The 23706-nt window shown below is 32.1% G+C and overlaps 1 protein-coding gene across 1 annotated transcript; it reads left to right on the top strand.

The window, feature by feature from the left end:
• Positions 1-2581: 2581 nt before the first annotated feature.
• LOC132758027 (cysteinyl leukotriene receptor 1-like) lies at positions 2582-3667 on the top strand. The gene has a single exon (XM_060749546.1). It carries the CDS (start codon positions 2582-2584, stop codon positions 3665-3667), a length of 1086 nt encoding a protein of 361 aa, XP_060605529.1.
• Positions 3668-23706: the final 20039 nt, after the last annotated feature.

Here is a 23706-nt window from a genome sequence, read left to right as displayed (position 1 = left end):
GAAAGAATATCTAAATAAAAAAAGGAACATGTACGATGAAAATGTGCTTGCAATAGTCCATTGTCGCTACTCGCGAGAGTGATTATTTTACAGGGCATTGTCCTAACATTTACAAGTTTTATCATCTTGTTTTAGATGTTTTACATTTTGTTATAATCCAGATACATTTCATTGGTTATCGAGGACAGCTCATCACCCTTTTTGGATGTAGCTTTTGGGGCTATTTTTGCACACGGCAATGGACAGATTTACTTGAGGCGTTGCCTTGAATTTTAAGAGTTTAAAAGAAACATTTGTAGAAGTAACATTGAAAAAATATTTGTGGAATAAAGAAAAAAAATAATGTTAAAATTTTGGATAATTTAAAAGTAGAAAACTGTTTAAAAAGTAGAAAAATAAAAACTGAAATAACTGAACTGTGTTAACTATAATGTGGCGGAAAATTAAATAATATATTACGAGTCGCTACATATATATTTGACATGTACAATAGCTTGTAAACTTCCTTCATCTTTTTATTATAAGTTAATATTTGATACTATTTTGTAAATCTCAATACCTATTATATTAATAAAATGAACTTAAATAAATCCGTGTAAATGAATGTTAGATTTATACTATTTAAGGATTGACACATATTTGAGGCAATATCTCAGCCATAAACTCGACATTTTAAATTCGTGAAATAAATTAGTAGCCGAAATATAAATCAGGACTTTTCAAAAGCATAACCTGTGTTAAACACATAGCTATGTTTCTTAGTCCTATCAGAGTTTAATTTTAATGCTAATGTATTCTTTGGTTGTTTGTTGTTGTTGTAGTTTATTTATCTATTTATTCATTTATCTATTTTAATTTATTTATTTATTCATTTATTTATTTGTTTTGGTGTTCTTGAATAAAAAAAAACAATGCTAAATGCTTTATTTGAATCTTGGACATACCTTTCTTGAATTTTGAATTTAAGTAACATATATTATATGATAAATAAATATGATTGAAACGTCAGAGAAACATTTTCCTGACGTTTGTCTGACAACACTTAACTTTTATAAAATTTTGGAAACGCAGATATATAAAAATACATAAACAAACATCGTTGAATGGGCAAAAAAAACAAATAAAACGTTTATTCGAACAACTTGAAGATCTATGAAAATATAGTAGACGTTCTTACAACATGAGTTGTTATAAAATCATTAAAAAGTATTTACTAAAAGCGTTTAAAAGTGAACTATCAATCACATACGGAACGTTTATCAAACAATAAGCAAGAAATGTCGAATGACACATATGCCCCCCTTTCTAGCCCTTGACTCGCATTTAATTTGGTAAATTTGCTATAGAATCTTGCTTTAAATGGGTATATGGAATTTTGGAAACAAAGTGATCCCTCGGAAGCATTAATCACAAGAAAATAACATAAGAAAGACCGACATAAGCAAAACAATATACCCACTCTTCTTCAAATGGGGGGGGGGGCCATAAAAATGACAAAATATTATTGAATCGTTTATCAAACAACGTGAAAACATTTCATACTAAACAAACGTTCTTCAAGGAACACGCAAAAAATAACAAAACATATTGGCAACGTTTATCAAACAAGGTAAAAAAGCGACATAATTTATTGAAATCGTTGACCAATTAACGTGCAAATATGACAAAATATCAAGTAAACATTGATCAGTCAACGTTAAATGAATTGCAAATATCCAATACACAACGGTAGAAAGAGAAGAATAGCAGAGACATATTATACAATAGCAAATGTGACAAAATATCAATGAAAGGTTTATAATACAATAGGAAAATATCCGAGAAATTTTTGAATAGCGTTTATATGTATAAGTTAAATGTTTTGAAAGAATTCTGGTGTTTATTGCATGTACTTAATATTTGATTTTATAAAGACATCTTTTTTTCTTACTGTAACATAAAAAGTTGCTTTATCAATGCTGAATAACAAATGGTTGTTATTGATTTTTGTATTTTGTTTCTTTTAATAATAAACATGTATTTTGCAGTGATTATCCAATTTCCTGATAAAATTCAGAGACAAATATTGGTAAAAATAACATATGGAGGAAAGGTTTAACAAAGAAAATGGTAAAGCATTTAATTACCCATTCATTCCTTTGATTACATGAATCTCATATTAAGATTGCGTGCGTTTCAGAAAAATTGAAATTTTGTTTTGTTAATAATGATTGACGTCTAACTTAGAATTCGTAAAGAACATCCTTTGAACTATTGGTTTTATATTTAATGACGTCAATATAAGACAGTGTAACAGGGCTGTATTCAATTATCATGTGTCTTTCTGTAATGTCATGTGGGGCAAACCATACACTCTTGGTATTCTTACACCTTATGAAAAGACTGTTGTGATTTGATATTCAAGTGATTAATTTTGTTGTTTTTATGTTTTCAACTTATCAGAAGAGAGGTTACCTATGGTAACGTACTGCGAAGGTATATCTCATGTGTTTCCGACCTTGTGCAGTGTTAAGATCTAAAAGTTTTGTATCGTTATTTATTAATAATATTATGTTAACATTCAAATAAATCAGAGCAGACAATGCCAGCTTTAACGTATGGTAAACTTGTCTCTTTTAAGTGTGACATATATGGATATATTGAATGTTACGTAGCTTCATGGATTTGGAAAGTTGTTCCAGTCACTTTAGTTGTTGTTGGAATCATTGGAAACCTTCTTAACTTGATGGTTTTATCATCGCATCAACTGCGGAAGAAGTCAACGTGTGTATATCTCATGTTTCTGGCAGTTACAGATATGATAGTTTGCAGTACAGGTCCTTTGCCTAATACTGTAAGGATCGCCTTTGGCACTGAAATACGTTCATGGTCTTCATTTAGCTGTGCCTTTTCACATTGGTCATTGTTTGCGTCTGGAATGATGTCATGCTGGATCATCGTTTTGGTAACAGCAGAAAGAACGTTTGTAACGTTGTTTCCGACTACATTCAAGCCAAAGATGACACCGAGAAACGCAGTTATCATCGCCGTTGTCACGTTGATTCTCGTCATCCTATTAAACGCACATTTGATTTACGGCAGCACCATGATTGAAAGACAGATTAATATTACAGAAAATAATGTTACAAGAATCCAGACAACCAATCATTGCTCCTTACGCAAAGGTGGATACTCAGAATTCTATAACGCCGTATGGAAAAAATTGCTTCTTATTCTTGGATCAGTTGTACCTCTTATACTCATTATCACGGGAAATGCAATTGTGGCAACATCGTTGATTAAGAGCAAACGAGCACTTCGCCGTGTTCAAATCCAAAACAACGCCGTAAATCGCAACGACCGGCAGTCACCTAGAAATAATGCCAATTACAGAATGTTTTTCATTCTCTGCAGTGTATACGTTGTAACAACTGTTCCATATGGCTTGTACCTGAACCTCCTCGAATTCGGCAAAGAGGTCGACGAGCATACATTAGCAAAGTATCAGCTGCTTAACGCTATCACGAGATGTTTGATTTGGAGCAACTTCAGTTTCAATTTTCTTCTCTACTTCATGACCGGATCTTTGTTCAGAAGGGAATTTAAGAAAATTCTAGAGTCAGTTCATAAATCAATTACTTCGGTTACAAATAGAAGTGTACAGCCACAAAACATTCAAAGTAACTAAATATATTATTTTCTAGTTATTGTCTGTAATATGTTTGATGATGTATTTACTTCATATACCGTCATTTGGTTTCAGTATTTTGTAAATGTGAAACCTTCATGCATAAAACATGACTTGATTGATATGTAGTGGGCTTCATGGACAACAGTATCTTGTACACGCTGCCGTCCGCACTACCCTGTACTAACTTCAGCAAATTCCACATTATCGTATCTTTATAAATGGAAAGAGTTTAAAATTGCACTTTCGTGATTACCATGCCAGTCGGCGTATGACCATTAATAGAATATTATGTGAACCACGTGATGGAAACTAAATAAAATGAAATTTCGGGACTTCGTGCTGACGCTTAATGATTTAATGGTATACAATGAAATCTCATAGTGACAGTGAACTAATTATGATGATACAATTACAACGACCCACGAAAAAATTGCCATTCCAGAAAGGAAACAATAAGTCGTGTCGAGTGAACTTTAGATATCAAAATATAACATTACTTATGGAACAAACCAGCAAGTTATCTAATGATGCAGGACAGCGCAAACAACGACGACTAGACATTTAAGTAAAGAGGAAATATTAAGTTTTGCCCGACTCAACAAAAATTGAAAGCTTAAAATGCAGACTTTGCGTGAAAGACTTCAAAGAAACGTTAAAAAGGTAGTTTGGGAGGTGCTACACTATCCCCTGACGTATTCATCAATGATAGTATCAAGTTTCTCTCCAGAGAAGCAAGTTAAGCGATGATTCGATGGTAACAAATTGTTATACCTCATCAGCTTTGGCGTAAAATGCTATTATTATTATATCACTAAGCACACACATATTAGCTCATTTAAAGTTTGTAATTGGTCACATAATGTTTGACATAGATATTTTAGTGAAAATTAAAAAACAAAACATGTTTAAGAAAGCATATTTTTTAAATTAAAATGTACATTCCTTAATTTTAATAATATTTGTTTCATTTAAGTTATATGATAATATTTAAAGTACTTATTTGCAAACAATTTCAAAGAAACGGATAGCGCTGGTTGCTTTGACTCTTTGGTTATTTTTACCTAGACTTTAACCTATATCACGTCGCATGTGATACATTGATCCATGTGTGAAATATCAAAAAACATAACAGTTGCCTCATGCATTTAATCTTTATGAAATGTAAAACTTGTATACATGTATTTGTTGTGAGTTTCATATTGTAAGTCGGTATTTTATATCTTTTTTTTCTATGAAGTGAATGATATACGACAGTTGTCACATGAAGATATGTTTTAATCATTTATTAAGTAAATAGAGAAAACAGAATCCCTAAAGAAAGCCCAACACGGCAAAATTGAAAATATTGTAGGCTTGGTTTCATTGAACCTGCTCATAAACCCTGCCATCAAACTTTATTATAATAATACTTTTGAGTTAGTTTTTGTAATTCTTTTAGATGTCAATGAAAAGAAAATGTACAAATTTATTTTTTATTAGATAAGACATAATGGAAATAAATGTCAGATTTAACGGTTAAATTGCCTAAATATACCAGATATTCTCCTCAGACGAAATCTATGTACACGTACACAACTTTAACAACTTCGTTCAATGATTCAAAATTCAATCTAATAGGACTAAAATCCTTTTAGAAACTTTTTTTAACTTGCACAAAATTATAGGGGTTTTTTGTTGTTGTTTTTTGCGTTTCTATTTATTGAATGTATAGACGTAAAAATGTGTGAAGTTTATTTATTGTTGTTGTTGTTGTTTTTGGTTTTGTTAGAATTCATATTGCTGTTTGAATCCCGATTGCTGCAAGTCTTCATGCTGCCTTCAGAGATGAGACATATTATTTGCTTGTTTACTTTTTCCCTGTTGTCGAACGAGATGAGATATGTTAAGGCGGAGAACATAATAGTACGAGTTTATTGATTGGTAACATTGCGTATGTTTTATGCAATCAGAAATAAATGTTCATTAATCATTATATAAATATGTTCGCCTTGGGAATTTACATTTTCTAAACATTTGTTCAAAGTTGTATTTTGTTTACTCTTATTAACTTCTTCATGTTAATAAACTGAACATGCTGATGCTTTAAAAAAAACTCACATCACAAGTTCAACAGACAAGTACATTTTAAATTATGAATAAAATATTATATTCAGCAAATACAAATAATTTTCCATTAAAAAGACACATCTGCTCTATCAACATCTGTGTAATAAGTTATTCATGTATAATTTAACTATTTATCATTTTAGCTATTGAATAATATTCTTTGTAAATTCTCAAAACATATAAGAAAGGATGGACTTGTTTCTAGTAAAAATGTATATTATTTATGCTGTAGATAATTTACTATGTTTTGTGAAGGTGTGTTTAAAATACATTTATTAAAAAGGTATTCGATGTCTTTTGTTTAAATATGTTGATAAATATGAACATGTAAATATTATGGGTCCGAGTCGGAGCATCTCTGAAATCGATTCCGACTTGAAACATCTTTGCAGCTCTTTTTTGAATTGAGTTTACTTTATTGATGTATGAGTATATGTCCTTTCCCCATACTATACAACAATAATCAAGCACAGGAACTATGTGCCTGTTGTAACATATATTTTTAACTTCATCAGTAAAAAGTGATATGTAGAACAATGTGTAAAAACTACTCGGTTTATGCTCCGGTATGTGTCAAATTATTCTGTTAAAAGGTAGCAACATATCCTAAAGGTGATACAACATTATTCAAGTAGGACTCAAGTAATTGTCTTGCACTTCATTATAATCGCCCTATTCATCAATGCATTTTGCCCACCTGTGCTCCAACTTGTTAAACCCTTCAAAATAGAACTCTTTATTTTGGTCCTCAAGGAACTCATTGAACCACCTAACTAGAAAAGGCCAAAAAGTAAGAAATAAAGACACCACAAACACAACCAAAATGTCGTGCTGAACGATCTCTAAGTATCGGAATAATAATATCTCTGATTGAATGTACGGGGTGACTTTTTACTGTACCAATACGGCACAAACACAACCAAAATGTCGAGCTAAACGATCTTTAAGGTACGGAATTATAACATCTCTGATTGAATATATGGGGCGACTTTTTACGGCCTCCACACGGCACAAACAACGCTCATGTGGCGATGAAATAGAGGAAATAAGAATCCTTTAAGAAAATCCAAAAAGGCAAAATTTAAAATGATCTTAGTGCCATTCCATGAAAAGCGGCTTATGCCCCCCCCCCCCCCAAAAAAAAAAAATATAATAATAATAAGGCGTGTGCCCTACACAAACTAGCGGAACTACACAAAATGAAATTTTTAAAGACGTCAACAGGCAGTTTAAAAGCAGGTAGTATATCCAAAGGGTGATTCAACAACCTCTAGAAAAATCATACTTACATGCTAAGTGTGAACTAAGTAATTGCTTAGATAATGAATAAACTGCTGATATAGATACCTCGTGTTTATTCCAAACTGTTTTAATAACACCAACCAATGCTACAGTGATTGCTTATCTACAAAACATGACTCTCTCCACAAGTTTTTATACCTCCCTGTGTCCAGTCTAACATGGCATGACATAAATTGCTATCTAAAAAAAGCCACTATTCTCTTTTCGGTTCTAAAGTACTACAAAATGTCCGGTCATAACGTGAGCAATTTACGTCAAATACCAGCTCACTCATGGGTAAATAGGTTTTTCGACTGGGTTTATCACGCGCTTGACACGTAGCCAGCTGTTTAGTTTACACATATATTTTAATAAGTAATGAGGTATCATTTTTTTCAATCATCATTGTTTGCCTAATTAGTCATAATACCAGGTCTGATCATACTGCACGTTTGTAACGATAATCGTGACATTTATATAAACTATATACATGCCTGCTGTCAAATCATGAAATCAAATCAAGTTGAAGCATCATAAATTCGACATTAAGAATCTTGACAGGTCAAATGACTTTTTAATTATATAAACGATTATTTGCAATATCTCCAAAGCTGTTACATGCATACAAATATACGTTTATTTTGGACCATATTACATGTCAAAATTCTTTGTAACTAATACTTTTATGATACTTTCCTCGTAAAGGGAAATAAAGTTCGTTGACGTCTACTGAGAGCTATAATGAAAACTGTGTTGTTCCTTTAAAAAATATACGAGGATTGATTAAAGAATTCTTGGCATGGCCCGATGTACTTCAAAAAACCCAACTAATGGTCTTAGTATTCAATAAAATCGCCCTCTACACCAATGTACTTTGCCCACATGTGCTCAAACTTGTTTAACTCTTCAAAATAGAACTTTCTATTTTAGTCCTCATTGACCGCCTCTATGACACCTTCATTGCTTCCACAACGTCTACTACGAAGCTTGGTTTTAGTTTCGGAAGCAGATAGAAGTCCAAGGGGGCCAAGTCCGGAGAATATGGGGAATGGGGAAGAATTTCAAAGCCGCAATCAGTTGCAGCAGTCATCGCTACTTTGGATGTGTCAGCTGGCGTATTGTCATGCACGAGCAGGACGCCTTGAGTTAGTTGGCCCCTCCTTTTACGCGCAATTTCTTGACGCAGACGTCTCAATTCGTCTGCATAGTACACACCGTTTATGGTACGACCTTGCTCAACATATTTAATCATAATTATCCACTGACTATCCAAAACAATTGAAGCCATCATTTGCCCTGCTAATGGCACCCTCTTGAATTTCTTCGGAGGGGATGAGCCAGGTTGCTTCCACTGCCTGCTCTGTTGTTTGGCTTTTAGATCGAAGTATTTGACCCATGTTTCATTCTGAGTTACAATTCGGTAGATAAAATAGATAAAATCAGGTTTATCCTCGTAGCGAGACGAAAGGTATCTTGTCATGTCAAGCCTGGTCCGTTTCTGGTCGTCAGTCAACTGACATCAATCAGAATTGCCTGAACTAAACCAAAGCTTATACCCACTTTCCTAGCAATGCTTCGCAGGTCTTGCCATCTGTCACATATGACCAGATCGTACACAGCTTCATCGTAAGTGGCCTCGTTTGGTCGCCCAGGCCGCTCAACATCTACAATGCGCTCCCTGCCCCTCTTAAATTCAGCAGCCCATTTTTTCACAGTGCTATAGGAAAGAGACACCTTCCAAAGTGTTTCCATGAAGTATTCGTGGATTACCTTGGGGACATCCCTTTCTTACAGAGGTATTTAATGACAGCTCTAATTTCAACTTTCTCCATTTGGTCTGACACATCCTTCTATTGATAAAAGTGTGTTTTATGTTACTGAATCTGTGTAAAACCGCATGTAACTCAGTCAGAATTCTTCTTTAAGATATCGGTGTCGACGTATTGTGTGTAAAAGTCAGTATAGTGGCTAAAAGTATATCGGGCCGAGACATTTTTGACCATACCTCGTATGTATATATTAAGCATTATAAAGTATATTTTGTCCTAGAACATCTAATTACCTGTTTCATGAATATAATTAATATCAGAGCATGTGTCTAACACTTCCCACCAACATACATATATAATTTTGACATTAATACTATCAAAGTAATTATCTATTGTATTACAAACCTTCCAATTAACACCAATTCACTTTAATATTCTATTTTGGTAATAATTGTTTCTAAGAAACAAATGTTTTAAAAACAATGACACCACGTTTAGTATTTGTTTAGTTTAAACTTATTTCACAACATACGTATAACATAATACAGAGATGGAACTTATTATACAAAAGCACTGGGTTGGGTATCGAATTTTTGTAACATTAGAATAAGCCTATCCCAGTTTTACCACGTTTTAGAATGAAATAATTTTATTGTAATGATTATACGCCTACGGCTTTTCAAGATATGAAGGCATAATTCCTTTTGCTGTTCACAGAAATTGTGAGAGATAATTGATAATTTGTGGTCTTAACACCAATGTCCTTTTACTTATTTAATGTACTTTACAATTGAATTATAACATGAGTTTGTGAATGTCTTAATATTATATTGTAAAAACAGCGAATAATGATCAAAATGACAAATATATGTATGTATAAATGTCTGTATTATTTTTTTTAAATATATATGCAAAATGAAGCGACTCTATTAATTATATAATTATTTTAATTGTAGTTTTTAAAGCACCCTTAATATTTAATTATTGATAGTTTCGCAACTAGAGCAGCTAAAAATAAGGAAGAAACTACACATAACTCTACTGAATACAAAATGAAAAGTGTTTATCACTTTTTTCCAAAACATTTATTTTCGAAATTTTGTCAGTCTGATGTGATAAGTTTTAAGAATTTAAGATATTTTACCTTTAAATGATCGTACACATTCAAAAGTCATAATTATTTCCCGCTTTTCTTTTCATTTCAGCTAGAGATGTTTTAATAAGACATAAAATAAAAATAAAATGGTAAAATGGTAAAATGGTTGTCTTCGATATACGAATCTGTAATATCACCATTTTTAACCACGCCTCAACAGAACATAAAACTTCTCTCCGCTGAACATGGTCTTCTACACGTTCAGAGAAATCTATTGTTTCTAATTACGATAAATGTCGATTATTCGTTTGTGAGTTTGAATATAGAAATCAACTCCAGTTTCAATTTAATAATGTAATTATTTTATTTGAAAAATATAGAACGTTTCGACTCAAAAGTCTTCATCAGGTATACTCTGTTTACAGGAAATGACGTCAACGTCATATGACGTCAAGGACGTTTATTTGTTTGTAATTTTAAGGACATGACTTGAGCTTTTACATAAAACTGCCGCCATGAAATAAAATGATAATATAGATTAACAAGGCACGGCGACGTTCAAAGAATTCAGCACAATACACCCCAGCCATACTTACAGACCACCTTGACGGGAACTGCACCAAAAATGAAAGAGAGCACAAGGGCGGATAAAGCGGCGGGACTTGTGAATAAGACAAAATATTGTACCATATCGACATGTTATGTATCTGGTAGCTATTCTTGCAAAAAAGAATGTATACACATATATCACGTGTCACAAATGGGTGTCTTGAAGGAATTTCATAACGACTAAACTATGAAGTATTTGAAACAGGATGCTCTCTTTATAATTGATACTGTAAATAGTATTTTATATACGCTTTGACAGATATACAATAGTTTTTCAATGATTTGTTGTTTTCTAGTATGAAAAGAAGTTTAAATTGATACACCTTTTTACCTAGTCACCTTTCAAGTCTACCATGTTATATACAAGTTCCCATTGCTCATTGGACAGTTGTCAACAATGATTTATTGTCTGTAACAATCCTCAAATAAGTTTTTTTTCTTATACTAAAAAATCCAAATGGCATTCCTCTGAATCAAACACAATTATTTCCTCCCGTGAAATACACAAAATGGCGATCGCTTACATTTACTCAAAGGTTGGTCTAATATAAATTCGCCGGAAGTATCGAAATAAGGTAGGATTGGCGGACTTTTTCTTCTACTAGAATTGCTTATTTTTATTATCAAAACATGCGATCATTCATGTTTTTGGTACCTTCGCCATTTAACGTTTTTTGTCGAACTTATTTTCAGCTCAAGACTTGTATTTATGAGAAATTGGACTAGAAATGAGTTTACAAGTGGGGGAAATAGATTTTAATATTAAAGTTAATATGAGGAAATTTCATTAAAACTCGTTTTTAAGAGTAAAATATAAAGAAAATTTGTTTGTTTGTGTGTAAGATAAAATTTTATTTCATCGAGTGAGTTTTAAAAACAGTATTGTCACAGGTGGCGTAGCCACGAGTGAGAATTCTGATTTTTAAGGTTCACAAGAAATATCCTTTATTTATTGCATGCTTTTCAGTAAACAGTAAAAGAATATATGTTGATAGATTTACAGTGAAAATATAAAATATAATTTTTACAGTAGTCGGACTATATTTGAATGCGGATGAAAATAATGTATCATAAGTAAGTGGACATTTACCGTCAGAAATACACTCTGTCGTCAGTAAAAGCTGCTTAATTATGAGAAGCACAAGACAATTTGAACACTTTGACAATCATTATAAAATTTAACAAAATTCGTGACAATTTACATGATTATTTTGCAAAAAGAACAGCGTGACGTCATGAGTTTTTATTTCATGACACCATGAATAAGACTGCATGTCGTTTCTCGGCAAATACTGAGACCACTAAAGATCATTTTAATAGATAAATAGATAAAGTTAGTGTTATTTTTATGTAAGATGTATTTCACTTGTAAACACAAACGCTTATATTTTCGAGGCCGCGATCTCACATACAAAACAAATATATATTTCTTTGTATTAAAGAATGTTTGAGGTAGCATCATAAAATGGCATCAGCTTGTTGATAACTATATGATAAAATAGAAAGCAAATATATAACTGTGTCGGCCAATATACTCGTGTTCTGTTATGGCTAATCACTTATCTTCCCAAAGACTGGGAAAACATTATAATGAATTGAAAATTAAACTAAGTTTTATTTTCTATAAAGCATCCGTCAAGATGATGAACAAAATTATGTAGCAAAAAAAATCCTTAAAAATACAAAAAAACAACAACAGATGTAATTTCAAGCCTTCTGAGCCTTTCCATATTTCAATAGTATTTTTTATTGTATATATATCGTAATTATAAATATAATTATTATATAGACATCTAACGTAGCAACCTATTTTTCTGCTTATAGAATGTGTCAATAGTCAATTACATTTGTAATACGTTTTGATTTAGCAGAAATGTTTATCCTACAAAACCATTTAAGCATTTTCCACTGATATTCTCCAGACCTCAAAACTAATCTTTATGATTTCCTCGTTTTAAATCTTCCATTAATTTTTATCAAAAGTGCACCTAAGTCTAATTCTACCCTACATGATTCTTTGACTTGTGTATATATCTTCGCAATGCATTTACAATCTGCGAAAATCGCATATCTGGTTGTTTTGTTATTTTTTTTCTTTTTGGTTGTGTTTAACGTTGCACCGACACTGCAAAAATCATATGATTTTCCAGTTTTAAATGTGGAGGAAAATCTCCGGTGCTTCTTTGTTAATTATTTTTGGCACGAACCTGCATCTAAGTAGAACCACTGGCGTTATGTAAGCTAGCTGAAAAGCTTATATGAAAGAATTCAAATTTTCGTGACAGAACACGAACCCACTGCTGTGAAAGAAAAGTGGTTTGAAGTCATCGACATAAACCACTTGGTTACGGACGTCCATATATCTGAATGTTATACCTGTTATATATTTTCTGATGTTAAACTGTTCTTCAAACTCATATTCAATTCTTTATGATCCAGTATACAGTATCAGGGATGGTATTTGGAACTGTTGGCGAGGCGGAAGGCAGAGGGCATCAGTTTTGACTGTTCCACAAACACCATAAGAATAACTGTTTGAATACCTAACGCTTTGCAATCAAACTATAATGTATATTGCAATAACATACAATAAATGTTTACAATATTTTATATCCGATATAGTACATTTATGTTTTATATGAAATACTTCGTGTATTTTATTTCCAGGGTGAAATGCAAAACATTAATTAATTAAACTAACTCAAGTATCATTCAAAACAAAACATTAATTCAGTTTTTTTTCTGGAGGTATTATCGTCTTATTTTTATTTGATATAATATTATTTATCAATGTCTTTATGGTTTATTTGATAATATATTGCTGCACGCGTATAATGAGTTCATGGTAAAATAAATATGAGAACCATGGTGGCCCTATATATCAAAACTCAACTAGATTTACAAATTGTTTATGAATATTTATATTTCATCAGAGATGACATTAAATAACAGCATTTTCCTGACAGAGTGCAATGAAATGTGAGTTTTACGAATGGTTAATGTGAGATAAAAAGCAAAAGTGATCTTGAAAAAGGAGAACGTTATTAAAAATCTGACGTTGTATTTTTGTTACCAATGGTAGAGGAGGAGATGTTATTTTTAGCTGGTCACTGACACGTTCTATGTTTTTGTTAGGAGCAAATATTGACCAATGACCAATGTAGAAATTTGTATACAGCAAGGGCAACTTGAAAGGAGCTGATCTCACACTCGAGAACAAGCTCGTTCAAGATGAAACCGATCACCTTTGTGTTGGGAATGCCCTATCGTCATTCTAATCAAATGGTAGATTTTTTAAATACCTGGTCATACTATTAAGGTACTAATAATACATGGAGACTCCTGGTTTAAATGTATGCATTAATGCCGAGTTATTATCAAAATGATTCAAGAAACCAAGTGATGACAAGTGACAAATTTATATTATAAATTGCAGAAATGGCTTCAAGATAAAATTCATGTTTAACATATTGATATTGTACAGTGTTTTATTTTCGCTTCTTTTCTCCGCTCTTGTACTCTCTTACAGTTTTTTGATACAGTTCCTTTTTTGGGTGCCTTGTCAATATGGCTGGTTTATGTCGGGGCTGAATTCTGTGAAAATCTCCTACCCTTGATAATCTTGATAATCTATGTTTATATGATATATGTTTATATAATATATCATTTTATTTGATTACTGCAGTTTTCTGATTGTTTTTTAAATCCTTACAATATAACAAACGAATAATAGACTTTTATCGTAATTAGAAACAATAGATTTCTCTGAGCGTGTTAGCAGACCAGCGGAGAGAAGTTTGTCTTCCACCGAGGCGTGGTTAGAAATGGTGATATTACAGATTCGTAAATGATGCTAAAACATTGATAAAAACAGGCAGTCACGTTTTAATATACATTTATTTTATGATGATGGTGATTAGGTAAAGGCCTCAACAAACATTACATAAGCATATTGACCAAATGTTTTATACAGTAACTGTTTTTTAATATGACCAGAACAAAATTCATTGACATTAGGGATATATAAATCCTTCTTACGTAAATTATAGATTTGAGCCCTGAAAAGTTTGCCGCTTAATGCAAATGATTCCATTTTGTCAGCAAGCGTATGCCTTTCTAAAGCATGTAAATTTAAACTTCAATGCGAAGAAGCGAAACCGCTGTCTTTGAGACAACACTCTCTTATTTAATTCACACTTATATATATTTCCGATTTTACCAAATTCTAATCTACTCTATTTTTATTTTATGTCTTTTGAAAACAACTCTCCCACTAAAATGTTTTAAGGTATGGTTTAAGGAAACGAAAAAGAAAGCGGGAAATTATTGATTATATTGAATTTATTGGACAATTTGTTATTTCTTAAAAATATTACTTCAGACTGACAAAATTCCGAAGAACATGTTTTGGAAATGTGATAAGCGCCTTTCATAAAATATGCAGTGTATTTACATGTAGTGTTTTTTTATATTGGATCACAATTTCTTTAACTATTTAAGTATGTAATAACGGCAAGTTTTTAAAAATAAAATATATTTTCCATTTTTTATTTCTAGCTGTTCTAGTAGCAAAATTATCACTTAATAAATATTTAGGGTGCTCTAAGAAATTATAATCAAAATAATTATATAATTAACAAAGTCGCTTTTTAATGCATATATTCAAAACCATATAATAATACAGACATTTATATATACATATGGTTGTAATCTTGATAATAATTCGACTATATGTTTTGTGTTTTATAATATAATCTGGCATACAAAATACACAAGCCTTCTACCTCTAAATATTAAGACATTCACAAACTCCTGTGATAATCAATTGTTAAGTTAGAGGACATTGATATTTAGACCACGAATTATCAATTAACTTCAACAATTTCTGTCATTCACGTCTTGAAAAGACTTAGGCGTATAACTGTTACAAATAATGTCACTCCGATACTAAAAGTGATAGAACTGGGAAGGAATTATTGTAATGTTATTTAGAATTTGTTACCCAACCCATTGCTTTTGTAATATAGGTTTCATCTCTATATTGTTTTATATGTATGATACTAGGTGTGCCAATTTATGTGTTAAAGTTTGATTCTTGGAAACCATGTTTACCAAAGTTTTATATTGAAGTGAATTGGTATATAATGAATAGTTTGTTGAACAATAATTAATTACGCTGATAGTGTTATGCATCATGTATAACAACAAACAAAGACATAATTATATTTGTAACTTGTTTGCATGTTTGAGATACATCATCTGGTTACATATATGCAAAAGATCATTAAATGTTCCAGAATAAAATATACATTATACGATATGTGTCTCTTGTCAGATTTTGTACGTAGAATTCAAAAGGTGAACAGTAGAGCAGTCCTATTACTTTTTGAACAACCCTCGTATATGGGTCATATATACAAGTTTTTTTTAAAGAGGAACAACATAGTTTTCAATATAGTTCACAGTAGACATCAACGAATATATTAAATTACAAGTTACAAAGATTTTTGACAGGTTATATGATCCTATATAAACGGTTGTTAGTATGACAGCTCGGGTTTTATTGCAAATAATCGTTTATACGCGTATTAGGTCATATAACCTGTCACAAATCTGAATCTCTATAACGAATTTATAATGCTACAAACATCCTTAACTGGGGAAAAAGAAATAAATTCTAGAATGGACTGCATCTGTATATATAGTTTTTATGTAAACGTCACGATTTTGTATTGAAAGGCGACGTAACAAACGTGCAGTGGCCTGGAATCAGGACTTAAGGGCTTATGAATATTTCTATAAATGTTGCTTCTTTTGTTCAGTGATCCTAATTGTTTTCTGCCGTCAGTTACTGCTAGTTACTGTGTTTACCTCTAAATTCAAAGTAAAACGTACTGATACCAAATTGGCGTTGTCCATACATTCTTAATGCTTTGGCTTTCTAGGTGAAAGTAAATAGCGTCATGTCTCAGTGAGTTTCAACAAACATAGTTCTTCCTTCTCACGATGAGGATTCTGAGAAGGAAGAAACCTTCTTATGAGAAGGAAGAATAAACGGTAGATTTATTCAAGTTAGCAGGGGGAATCATGTTTTGAAGAGAAGAAATTCAGGTAGCATTATTAAATGTTATAAAACAGAATGGAACCCACAGCATGTATTAACATAATAGAGTACTTCGTTAACTAAGAAAATATGAAGATCAAACTTGACATGTTTATGTGAATTTCTAGCGTGATTGTCACAGGGTACACTATTATTTTGATATGATACACCAAGGGTGTATTACAAAACCGTTAAATGAGACAATGTTGGACATTTGTGCTTTTTAACAGTAACAATTCAGATTAAAAACATAATTCTATATACATTCAGAAAAAACGAACACATACATGTATAACACACAAAAAACGTATTAAGACCAAATATAATTTCACAATAGAAATGACTTTCATGATTTTAGATTTACAATAGTAGGAAATGAAATAAATGTTGATACCCTATCGAATATGATAATACAACATAAATTTGCGCATATTTCAAATACAAAGTTGATATACATTCAAATTTTAATATACAGTTTACTAATTAAATGAATGTTTATTTCTGTAGGATACGTAAGAAAGACAATTTAATGATACGTGTTGTATGGGATTGACATAAATGTGACTTGAAAAGTTTCATCTTATCTGAATGTGCATTTGGCAACCAATGGAAAAGGAAAAGTACTTGCTCGCTTGTTTTTAAATGTATTTATTACGCATATCTCGAAATTATTTGTTGTTTTTTGTGGGTGTTATTTGAGAAGTATGTGTAAGAATTTTTAAGAGAGAAGAAAATATAATTTCCTCTTATATTAAATAGATGTAGATGGGTAATTATATGGAAATAACAGGTTGACAGATTTATAAAATGATTATATTACTCCCAAAATGGTGCTAAAACCTTTTAAATTTTCAATTACAGATTGAAAGTGTAACAGGTCTTTTTTTTAAATATTTAGCGTGGTAAAGGCCCTGTCACACTAGACTGCGCTGTCACTGCGTTTACACGGCTTTGTTAAATTTTTCAAAGCGCCGCGAGATCGCAAGAAAAATCTGATATTTTTGATGACACGGAGACTTCGCCGCGTCTTCACGACGTACTCACGGCAATCATGGCGTTGCTACGGAGCTTCCACGGCGTTGCAATGCGTTCTTACGGCGTTTTCATTGGCGATTGTCTGCGTTTGGACTGCTCTTCTACTGCGTTCTTTGCGCTTCCTCTGCGCTTTCAGAGCGCTCACACGGCGCTATTGCGGCGCTCACACTGATCTGAAATCGTGCTTCACATACAAGTTCTGAATAGTCGTGTTCCTGCAAGCAACTAGTATTCTAGCTTGCTGCCGTTCATCATACATGGTTTAAAGGATATTCACGTTCTATATATACATTTAAAACCCTCTATTAAGACAACAAAATGGACTGCAGTAAAGTGGTCTTGATTGCAAGAGGTCTTAATTTTGGATATTATTAACTATCAAGGCATATCTATTTCATAACTTCTCTATTTGAATTATTATGTATAAACATGTTAAAACAATTATATTATAACTTTCAAATATTACTATAAACTGATGTTATTATATTTATTAATTCTAATTAGAACATTAATCTGACGATATTTAATGTATAAATTTTATTTTCATAGGTCTTGTGTTATGTAAATACTTCACCTATTAACGTCACAAAAAATGAGCAGCAAGTAACATTAAACCAATCTGAAATTTATTGTCTTACCTTTATACAATATTCTAATCATAACAGTTTTAACACAATTTTTCGAGTGTCATGCTTTAGAGAATTCAAGCAGATGAATAACAAAAAACTTGTTATCTGAATAGGTATTTACTGGAATATCAGTAGTCCCAACAGTGGGGTTAGATAAATAAAACAATGAATTGGGACTAAAGCTGGTGGTCTTAAATGTGGATAAGTGGGATAATCTTAATTGTGGAATATGTAACCATTAACATTACGAACAGAAAATTAAATTTCGTTCTTTTAAAAAATGGGTCTAATTAGAGGGTTGGTCTTAATTCTGGTGTCGTCTTAAGTAGGGATTCTACTGTACCGTATTCTGCAATTTCAGATGAACGCAGTAGAATCGTCTTGAGTGCGCAATGGTCGCCGAGACAGCGCCGTAGAGTCGCAGTAAGAGCGTTTTAGAAAAAATAAAGCTCCTTAAAAGCGCCGTACACACGCAGTATAAACGCGATAGAGACTCCGTACAATCTCCGTACAAGCGCCGAGGCTAAATACGGCGATCCTGCTGCGCTTTTACGGCGCTCCTGTTGCGTTGTAGGAGATGTTACTGAGTTGCTACGGCGTCCTTACTGCGATCCCACAGCGCTCTTTTCAGAACGCCGAGTGACGGCGTTTGTTTTGAGCATGCTCCAAATGCGCGCCGTCGGTCGGCGTTCTATGCGATGCCACTGCGATGCTATGGCGATGCTGCGGCGATGTTTGCGATCCTACTGTGCTCACCTCGGCGTTCTGAATTTTCTTTGGACGCCGTGAGAACGCCGCCTTAGTGTGACAGGGGTTGAAGGTAAGCTTAACAAATTTATCAAACCGAACGATCAGTGGTTCACTCAGATACTCTAAATTAATCGTTTTATATAACTCATTATGCTTTGATTTATGGATTTAACTCAATGAACAGTCCATGAACAGACTTAATCAAAACAAGACGCAGTCGTGTTGGCTTTCTTTAGGTCTTCTGTTTCTCTCTATTTCAATTTAGTGTTGAAGTAGTATCTCTAGATGCTTGGTAGAAATCACGATCAAAAAGTAGAATAAAATCGCCTTTTTGGAGATTCTTATATTTGACATATATGATCGTTTTTAAATCGATGTTTTATAATGCATTTTGTAGGAATGTACCGGAATACGGCATATAATGTGCTGCTGCAAAAATTTCAATAACTGCAGAATCTCCACAACTTGTAAAATAACTCACTGTGTCCAATTCTTTCTGCAGTGTAACAAACAATATTGTTTCATGTTGGTACTTTTGGATTTCATACGTGAATATCCTATTTGCGAAACTGTTAATTGATGTAAAATAAATAATAAAGAGCATTTTGTAATATGATATTTTAATTAGATACAACAAAAATACAACATACATGTATATTTTGCAACATACGACTTTGCGTTTTTCTCTTTTTATTAATTAAGGGTACAACATCTGAATAGTAAATAAATCACACTGATTTATCTAGAGCAAAAAGAAATAGACAAAATGCAACAAATAACAATGTCAAAAGAAATGTAAACTCCAAAGATGAAACTTTGGTTATATGATAAATATTGGGCACTTTTTCTCAAATAATAAAACATACAGAAGGTTACCAATCACTTAACTCGTACCATTCCGCATTGTGGTTCATGGCTACTCTACTTCTCCGTCTTTTCAAATCTCATTTCTCTCAATAAACAACAACAAAATATAGTCATATTTCTGAAGTTAGCATAAACATTTACAGCAATTTAAACAGCAATATGAATTATAACAATACCAAAAGCAAAGTCCGCACATTATACGTCTTTGCAATCAATGATTTAAAGGGTATAAAGGACATGAAAAAATAGATCTTAAATTTTGGGCAAGTAAAAAAGTTTCAAAAATATTATATATACCCATGGGGTTGAATGTCGTATCAACGAAGAGTGATTAAAGCCTTGTAGATATAGTTCGACTTGGGTGCAAGTCTCGTTAATTTATGCAGTTAAACCTTGAAATCTGACATTTTTCACATTATTTCTTATGAAATAATTTATAATTTGTACATTTACTTTTGAATTCTAAATGAAATTTCTAAAAATAACCAAACAATTATAATAGTAATGATTGATAGCACGGATTTATACATGTTTTAAACATATTTTCATGTCACCACTTTCGCATATCATTCATTCAAAGAAAAAACATTTTAAATACCGATTAACAGTATGAAACCCATAACATATATAAACATTCTTCATTTTAAAAGTGATATTCCAATGACAAGGTTAAATGCGTAATTTTCGATATTTTCACACATGAATCGCGTGTGAAGTGATCAGCTTAAGTGGTACAGGTTAAAGTCCACATGGCAATAACCAAAAACGAGAGCCAAAACCGGCGGCGCTATCCATTTGATGGAGTCTGATAAAATATTAATACTTAAAATATTATCATATGAAATTCAAAGAAAATTATTAAAATTATAAATATAAGATGTTAAATGCATGGGGCAACTATTAACTGAAATGATATTTTAGGCAATCTAAGTTAAAGTACAGATAAAATAACCATAGCCATCGGCGCTAATGATGTTCAATATCTATGAAAGAAATATAATCATGATGAGTTAATATATACGCGCTAAGTGATAAAATAACACTAGCAACGCAAACCGAATCCGATGAATTGTAACAATTTGTTATCATCGAATCCGATCTAAAGGCAAAATTCACAAAACTTGTATCACTGGAGAGAAAGATGATAATATAATTGATGCATAAAATCATAACTGTCAACAACAGACTTTCAAAATTTTCTTTGAAGTCTTTGAAGGCAAGTCTGCATTTTAAGCTTTCAATTTTTGCTGTGTTAGATAGCATTAAATATTTTCACAATTCTTTACTTACATGTCAAATCATCGTTGACTGCGCTGTTCTGCATCCTTAAATAACTTGCCTGTTTGTTCTGTCAGTAATCACTGGACATGACATAATATTTTCTTTCTGGAATGTCACTATTTACGTGGTTCGTTGTAATTGTATCATCATAATTAGTTCATTATTAGTATTAGAATTTTTGTAAATTGTAACATTAAACGCCAGGACCACGTCCCGAAATTTCATTTTCTTAAGTTCCAGTCCTAAGGTGCACACTTTCTATCATTTAATGAACATACGCCGATTGGCATAGTTAATCAGGAAATTGTCATATAAAAACAACTCTAACCATTTTTATAGTTACGTAAATGTAAATAATGCTGAATCTTGTACAAGATTATTATTGTCCATGAACATGCTCCTTGAAGTCTACGACATTTTTAATTAATTAATGTTTGATTTTCAAATTTTTTGGATATCACAATTAAAAAAATACTGGAACCAAATGAGATTGTTAGATGAGGTTAAAAAATCTTCAATTATATATAACAGATAATAACAAAAGAAAAAAAACATATCTAATGGTTTTGGACGTTTTGTGGTTGAACACTTCGATTTGTAACCGAAGTTATTGTTTTATGAACTGACTCTAGAATTTTCTGAAATTCCTTTCTGAACAAAGATCCGGTCATGAAGTAGAGCAGAAAATTGAAGCTGAAGTTGCTCCAAATCAAACATCTCGTGATAACGTTAAGCAGCTGATACTTTGCTAGTGTATGCTCGTCGACCTCCTTGCCGAATTCGAGAAGGTTAATGTACATGCCATAGGGAACAGTTGTGACAACGTATACACTGCAGAGAATGAAAAACATTTTGTAATTGACATTACTTGTACGTGATTGCCGGGTGTTTCGATCTACAAGAGTGTTATTTATTTGAACACGGCGAAGTGCTCGTTTGCTCTTTATCAATGATGCTGCAACAATAGCATTTCCCGTGATAATGAGTATAAGAGGTACAACTGATCCAAGAATAAGAAGCAATTTTTTCCATACGGCGTTATAGAATTCTGAGTATTCTCCTTTGCGTAAGGAGCAATGATTGGTTGTCTGGATTATTGTAACATAATTATCTGTAATATTAATCTGTCTTTCAATCATGGTGCTGCCGTAAATCAAATGTGCGTTTAATAGGATGACGAGAATCAATGTGACAACGGTAATGATAACAACGTTTCTCGGTGTCATCTTCGGCTTAACTGTAGTCGGAAACAGCGTTACAAACGTTCTTTCCGCTGTTACCAAAACGATGATCCAGCATGACATCATTCCTGACGCAAATAATGACCATATTGAAAAGGAGCAACTAAATGAAGACAAAGAACGAATTTCAATGCCAAAGGCAATCCTTAAAGTATTAGGCAACGGTGCTGTACAGCAAACTATCGTATCTGTAGCTGCTAGAAATATCAGATATACACACGTTGACTTTTTTCGAAGTTGACGCGATGATAAAACCATCAAATTAAGGAGGTTTCCAATGACTCAAAAAACAACTAAAGTGAACGGAACAACTTTCCCAATCCATGAAGCTATGTAACATTCAATATATCCTGATGTGTCACACTGAAGAGAGACAAGTTTGCTATACGTTAAATTTGGCATTGTCTGTCCCAACTTATTTAATTGTTTAAATAATAATATCAATAAATTACGGAAAAAACTCTTCAGGTATAACGCGTTCGCAGCCTTGTGTTAACAATACAAAAGGTTGGGAACAAATGAGATATACCTTTGTAATCTCTCTTCTGATAAGTTGATATGATCAAAACATTATAATCACTTGAATATCAAGTCACAACAGTCAGTCTTTCATAAGGTGCTAATAATACTAAGAGTGTACTGTGTGTACTTCATAACATTACAGAAAGACATATGATAATGGAATACAGCCCTCTTAAATTGTCTTATATTGACGTCATTAAATGTAAAACCAATAGTTGAAAGGATGTTCTATACAATTTTAATATACTTTGTAAGTTAGGCGTAAATCATTTATTATGCAAGCGAAATTTCAATTAAAAAGCACGCGAGCTAAATATGAGATGCATGTAGTCATAGGAATGAATGTTGTTAAAACTTTACTCCATTTGTTATCTTTATCAATCTTTGTCTCTGAATTTCATTAGGAAATTGGACAATCCTTGCAAAATACATGTTTATTATTAATAAACTTCCACTAACAACCATTTGTTATTCAGCATTTATAAAGCAAAATTTAAAAAAATGATGTCTTTATAATATGTATAATATAAGCAAATATCAACTATTGTAAGCTCATAAAAGCGTTCATTTTCCATTTTAAATTTTGATCTTCTTTGTTTAATTAAACAGAAGTAAAGAAATAACAGAACATAAAATGTATGTTTAAACTGATAGCTCTTATCTACTATTATTTCACGTTGACATCTTTAATGTACACTACGTGCGTGCGTCATTTGACATTAAGATATAGTTTTAAGTTAAGCATAT

The sequence above is a fragment of the Ruditapes philippinarum genome, unplaced genomic scaffold (assembly GCF_026571515.1).
Source record: "Ruditapes philippinarum isolate M1 unplaced genomic scaffold, ASM2657151v2 ctg4753_1_1_1_1, whole genome shotgun sequence".
Classification (NCBI taxonomy): Eukaryota; Metazoa; Mollusca; class Bivalvia; order Venerida; family Veneridae; genus Ruditapes; species Ruditapes philippinarum.
The sequence above is the reverse complement of the archived record's forward strand: the minus strand, read 5'-3'. Positions and strand labels throughout refer to the sequence as shown.